The 4,599-nt window shown below is 63.2% G+C and overlaps 1 protein-coding gene across 1 annotated transcript in view; it reads right to left on the bottom strand.

The window, feature by feature from the left end:
• HCN2 (hyperpolarization activated cyclic nucleotide gated potassium channel 2) overlaps positions 1 to 4,599 on the bottom strand; it is a 43,220-nt gene that overhangs the window by 16,682 nt on the left and 21,939 nt on the right. Inside the window, exons 3-4 of the mRNA XM_011993052.1 lie at positions 4,220 to 4,381; positions 1,913 to 2,131 (exon numbers count right to left, since the gene is read on the bottom strand). Coding sequence (XP_011848442.1) covers positions 1,913 to 2,131; positions 4,220 to 4,381 — 381 coding nt within the window. The remainder of the gene's footprint in view (positions 1 to 1,912; positions 2,132 to 4,219; positions 4,382 to 4,599) is intronic.

Here is a 4,599-nt window from a genome sequence, read left to right as displayed (position 1 = left end):
CGGGATGGGATGGTCTCGATCTCCTGACCTCGTGATCCACCCGCCTCGGCCTCCCAAAGTGCTGGGATTACAGGCTTGAGCCACCGCGCCCGGCCCCTGCTAATTTTTTTATTTTTTGTAGGGATGAGGTCTCGTCGTGTTGCTCCGGCTGGTCTTAATTTCCTGACCTCAGGTGATCCACACGCCTCGGCCTCCCAAAGCGCTGGGATTGTAGGCGGGAGCCACTGAGCCAGGCCCAGTGCCCTGAATTTTATCTGGCAACCCCACCCCTGAGGAATGGGTAGGCACCTGACTCTATGAGGAGAGGGCCCAGGTACCCTGACACACAGGACCCCCTTCTTAGGGCCTCCAACCCTGCAGGGGCTCTGGCCCCTCCCTGATGATCTTTCTAGAAACCACCGGGTCAGCCCCTCCTGAGCAGGGAAGGGAGCGTGGGTGCTGGGCAGGGGTGCCAGGCCCTGCTGTCCCCAGGACGGTGCCCCCTGATGGCTCCAGCCTCACTTCCGCCCCAGCCCCGCCTGGCCACAGCTGCCCTGAGCTCAGCGGAACCCGTGACGGCGGGCGGGTGGTGGCACCAGCTTATGTTTGGGTGCAAGGCCCGTGGCTTCCGGACAGCCGGGCGCCTGGCACGGGGCCCAGCTGACCCAGCCGATCCTGCCAGCCACTGCTCGGGGGGTGGGGAGAGGGGGCACTTGACTCCCAGCCAGCCGCCTCACGGAGGGAAACTGAGGCACAGAGCAGAGCATGAGGCCCAACTCCAGGGGCCGCCCATGGGGCCAATCCTAATCTCCCTCCACCCCTCCCGGCTCCCCTGTGTCCCCTCCACGGCCAAGCCTAGGATTAGCCCGGTGGACGCTGCAGGCCAGAGGCCACGTCTGAGCAGTGGGGCAGCCCTGCTGTCCCTGAAGCCTGGCCCTGACTGCCGGCCACCGGCGTGTCCTCAAGTGACCCCAGGCCTCTCCGGACCCACCAGGCCCCTTCCCCGCCCCAGCCCCATCCTGAGCCGGCCTAGAGACCTCCAGGTGGGCCCCGCCTCCTGGCAATGCCTGTCTCTCCTGCTCTCACTCCAGGCTCCCCCATATCCCCGTTCAGCCCCAGGGGCTTCCTATGTCCAACAACTGACCCTGACCTGCCCTGACCCCAACTCAGCCCCTTCCAGCCCAACCTGCGTCCCCTCCCCAGCCCCTGCCCCAAGTCCATCCCCAGGCTCCAGACCTCCCTCCCCATCACAGGGCCAGCGCTTCTCACCACTGGCTGCAAGAGTTTCTGTTCCTCCTCCTAATCACAGCCACGGACCCCCAGGGTCCCCGACCGCCCCATCACGCTGTCTGTGCCCTGAGCATGCCACTTGGAGCTGGGTGGAGGGCCGAGTCTGCCTCTCGCCTCGGACCCCAGAGCTGGGTCTGCCTCCCCCATCGGACCCCAGGGCCAAGTCTGCCTCTCCCCTCGGACCCCAGAGCTGGGTCTGCCTCTCCCCTCGGACCCCAGGGCCAAGTCTGCCTCTCCCCTCCGACCCCAGGGCTGGGCCTGCCTCCCCCATCAGACCCCAGGGCCGGGTCTGCCTCCCCCATCGGACCCCAGGGCCGGGTCTGCCTCCCCCATCGGACCCCAGGGCCGGGTCTGCCTCCCCCATCGGACCCCAGGGCCGCGTCTGCCTCCCCCATCGGACCCCAGATCCGGGCCCGCCTCCCCCATCAGACCCCAGGGCCGGACCTGCCTCCCCCTGACCTCAGACCCCAGATCCAGGCCTGCCTCTCTCCTCAGACCCCAGGGCTGGGCCCGCCTCCCCCATCAGACCCCAGATCCGGGCCTGCCTCCCCCATCGGACCCCAGGGCCGGGCCTGCCTCTCTCCTCAGACCCCAGATCCGGGCCTACCTCCCCCATCAGATCCCAGACCCGCCTCCCTCAGACCTTCTCCTGGTACTGGCGCCGTGAGGAGTCCAGCGACTGGATGAGGGCAGTGGCGTGGCCGATGAACATGGCGTAGCAGGTGGCGCCCACGATCATGCTAAGCATGGTCAGCCAGATGTCCGTCATGCTCTCGGGCGCCTGCCGGCCGTACCCAATGCACAGCATGTGGCTCATGGCCTTGAAGAGCGCGAAGGAGTACAGTTCGCTCCACGAGTGGTTCTGCAAGGCCAGCAGGAGGGGTGGTGGTGGGCAGGTGCTCACGCCCTGGGAGCCCCTGGTCCTCAAGGGCCCACCGCCCGCCCTCCCCCAGGCACTGGAGGTGATGAGCTCCCCATGCTCAGAGGTAACCAAGAGAAACGGAGACCCAAGTAGATGACATGGTTTGCACACTTGTCACGGTGAGTCGGCAGTAGGGCCAGGGCTGCCCACTTCACTCCTGGGGAAACTGAGACCCCAAGGGCAAGAGTCTGGACCCCGACTTTTGCAGCCTCTGAGATCAGAACATCTGTGAGGTCAAGAGGGGGCGAAAGTTCCAGGGAGCACCTGGGCCAGAGCAGAGGGGCAGGGCGGGCGGACACACCAGGCCGGCCCAGGAGGTCCTGTCCCACCAAGTCCTCAGTTGACCCGGCCAGGAAAGGGGGGCCCCGCGGGGCTCTGTCCAGGAAATGGGACCACATGCGCGGGCGGCAGCCAGACAATGGACTGCCTCAGCCCGGGCAGCTGTGCCAGGCTCTGGGGAGGGGCACTGGCGGGTTTTCCCTCTGTAGCTCCTGATCCCATCAATGCCCACCTGCTCTGTGTCCAAACCAAACACATCCCAAGCCCTACATGCAGGTGGGAGCTGGGGCCCAGCACTCCCCAGGCGGGGACAAAGGCTCGCTGGGGCGCTAACCTGACTCACGCCCAAGGGCTCCCGTAACTGACCCTTCTTAACAGTCAGCACATCTCAGCCAGGAAGCACGGGGAATCTCGAACTGCCTTCATTTATTATTCCTTTTTTTTTTCTTTTTAGATGGAGTTTCGCTCTTGTAGCCCAGGCGGGAGTGCCGTGGTGCGACCTCGGCTCGCTGCAGCCTCCGCTTCCCAGGTTCAAGCGATTCTCCTGCCTCAGCCTCTCAAGTAGCTGGGATTACAGGCATGCGCCACCACGCCTGGCTAATTTTTGTATTTTTAGTAGAGACGCGGTTTCAGCATGTTGGCCAGGCTGGTCTCAGACTCCTGACCTCGGGTGATCCACCTGCCTCGGCCTCCCAAAGTGCTGGGATTACAGCCGTGAACCACCGTGCCCGGCCCATTTACTGTTTCTTTGGCATGTGATACCACTTCCCCATTTCAGGGCTATGATGTAAATTGTTCTTTAGTTGTCAGAGATCAGGTCTGGCTCTGTGGCCCAGGCTGGAGTGCAGTGGTGCAATCGTGGCCCTCTGCAGCCTAAACTTCTGGGCTCAAGGGATCCAACTCCCTCAGCCTCCTGAGTAGCTGAGACCACAAGTGAACACCACCATACCCAGTTCTTCAATTGTTCTTTGAATTAAATGTATGTAAATTAGGCCAGGCGCAGTGGCTCACCCCTGTAATCCCAGCACTTTGGGAGGCCGAGGCAGGTGGATCACCTGAGGTCAGGGGTTTGAGACCAGCATGGCCAACATGGCGAGACCCTGTCTCTACTAAAAGTACAAAAATTACCCAGGTGCGATGGCGGGCGCCTGTAGTCCCAGCTACTCGGGAGGCTGAGGGGAGAGAATCGCTTGAACCCCGGGAGGCGCAGGTTGCGGTGAGCAGAGATCGCGCCACTGCACTCCAGCCTGGGCGACGGAGTGAAACTCAGTCTCAAAAAGAATAAGCAAATAATAATAATAAATGTAGGTAAATTAAAAAGGGAAATCCACTGGAAAAAGCACTAAGCAGATGTCTGGGTGACAAAACTCATCATAATCACACTCGGCTTCTTTCCATGGACGATCCCAGGCCTGAAAGGCTCCAAGTGGCTGTTTCAGCCCCCAGGGGCACTAACAGGTCAACCCCAGGGCTGCAGTTCTGGGTCCCCCTTTGTAAAGAGGCCTCAGTCCTCCCCTGTATAAGGGGGGTCTTGTCCCCATCTCGGTAGGGGCCTGTGTCTCGCCCTCTGTAGGGGAGCCTGGGTCCCCACCTCGGTAAGGGCCTGGGTCCTCCCCTCCGTAAGGGTGGGGTCTTGTCTCCACTTCTGAAGGGCTTGGGTCCCCCCCTCTGTGTGGGAGCCTGGGTACCCCCTCTGTAAGGCGGATAAGGGGGCCCGGGTCCCCCTCCGTCAGGGCCCGCGGTGCTCACCACCATGCCGTTGATGGACACCCAGCAGTTGCGCGGGAAGTCCTGCAGCATGGGCACCAGGAACTGCAGGCAGCCGTCCCAGTGGCAGAGCAGCAGCATCATGCTGATGAGGTTGCAGATACGCATCACCGCGCTGGCCAGGTCATAGGTCATGTGGAAGATCTGCAGGAAGGCGCCGTGAGCCCCCCACCCGCTGCCCCGCCGGCCCCCACCTCAGAGCCCCAGTCCCGTGCGCCCCCCACTGCAGGAGCTCCTGGCCCCACCCTCAAATCCACGGCTCTGCCTCAGGCCCCCTGCCCCACCCTGCAGACCCCACCCCAACACCCCTGCCCTCCAAACCCATAGAACCCACCCCATGACCCCCACCCAAATCCATGGCC

This window comes from Mandrillus leucophaeus, unplaced genomic scaffold, assembly GCF_000951045.1.
Source record: "Mandrillus leucophaeus isolate KB7577 unplaced genomic scaffold, Mleu.le_1.0 Scaffold423, whole genome shotgun sequence".
NCBI lineage: Eukaryota > Metazoa > Chordata > Mammalia > Primates > Cercopithecidae > Mandrillus > Mandrillus leucophaeus.
This window is presented reverse-complemented; position numbering and strand designations above follow the sequence as displayed.